General features: G+C 36.6%; 1 protein-coding gene across 1 annotated transcript in view; it reads right to left on the bottom strand.

Annotated features, from left to right (window-relative positions):
• Positions 1–1,526, bottom strand: part of HELRODRAFT_159432 (hypothetical protein) — a gene marked incomplete at both ends in the record, with an annotated part of 2,641 nt that overhangs the window by 220 nt on the left and 895 nt on the right. Inside the window, one exon of the mRNA XM_009011316.1 lies at positions 806–932. Within this exon, the coding sequence (XP_009009564.1) occupies positions 806–932 (127 nt within the window). The remainder of the gene's footprint in view (positions 1–805; positions 933–1,526) is intronic.

Raw genomic sequence — 1,526 nt, 5'->3', positions numbered from 1 at the left:
AACCTAACCAACCCTTAACACAACGCTAACCACAATCCTAACCCTAACCCCAACCACAAACCTAACCACAACTACAACCCTAACCACAACCCTAACCACAACCACAACCACAAGAGCTATCACATTTCAATCTTATTGCTAAACAAATCTTTTATGACCTAACCTTAACCACAACAACAACAACCACAACAACAACAACCACAACAACAACGACCACAACGACAACAACGGCGACAATGACAACAACAATAACAACAACCACAACAAAAACAATAACAACAACCACAAAAAAAACAACAACAACCACAACAACAACAATAATCACAACAAACAAAACAACAACAACATCAACCACAACAACAACAACCATTACAACAACAACCATTACAACAACAACATCAATAACCCTAACCACAACCCCAACCCTAACCATAACCAAAACCCTAACCACAATCCCAACCTTAACCACAACCCTAATCCCAACCCTAACCACAACCACAACCCCAACCCTAACCACAACCCTAACCTCAACCACAACCCTAACCTCAACCACAACCCTAACCTCAACCACAACCCTAACCTCAACCCTAACCTCAACCACAACCCTAACCACAACCACAAGGGCTTTCACATTTCAATCTTATTGCTAAACAAATCTTAACCACAACTGCAACGATAACGACAACCACAACAACAACAACAACCACAACAACAACGACCACAACGACAATGACAATTTATCAGATATACTAATTGAACCTAAACGCCCCGGTTTATGATCGTCTTCTTCTCGCTTTTTCCTAACTCGTGTTAAACACTCTTTTGCCAAATCTGCATTTGCTTTTTTTGGTCTTTTTCTCTGGAACTCTCTACCTACTTCTCTGACTACTTCTCCATCACTTGCAAAGTTCAGAGCGGATCTCAAGACCCATCTGTTTTCAAAATTCATTGAGGAGCGCTATTGAACATCGCGGAAATAGCGCTTTATAAGCTAATTGATTGGTTGATTGATTGATAGTTAACAGTTATAGAAACTCAATTCTATTTATTAATCATTAGCAATAAATAAATAATTTGAAAAATTTATATTAACTACATATACTTGAAATTAGGGATGCACCGAAGTTTGGCCCCGGTTAAAATCCAGCTTAAATCCGGCCACCGGGGCCGGATTTAAGCGTCTATCAACATTTAAAAATGTTATAAATAGAAATTTTTTTATTGAATTCAATTAATTTTACGTCAATAAGTTGAAGGCTAAGCATATATGACACATAATAACAACATCACTAATTGTGAGGTGAGCTGGACAATTTTCTTTATGTTATAACATGGGTTATGCATAAATTATGAGCTGATCTTTGTGTAAAAGAACTTGTGCACGTGTATATACTATATAATTGTATATAATGGATCATATAGCTACATATTATTTATATATATAGACATAAGCGCATAATTTAAGAACATGGTATGTTAAAGGTTAGGCTAGGCATACATGACACATAATTACAACATCACTAATT

Source organism: Helobdella robusta (assembly GCF_000326865.2).
Source record: "Helobdella robusta unplaced genomic scaffold HELROscaffold_1, whole genome shotgun sequence".
NCBI classification, from domain to species: domain Eukaryota; kingdom Metazoa; phylum Annelida; class Clitellata; order Rhynchobdellida; family Glossiphoniidae; genus Helobdella; species Helobdella robusta.
The sequence above is the reverse complement of the archived record's forward strand: the minus strand, read 5'-3'. Positions and strand labels throughout refer to the sequence as shown.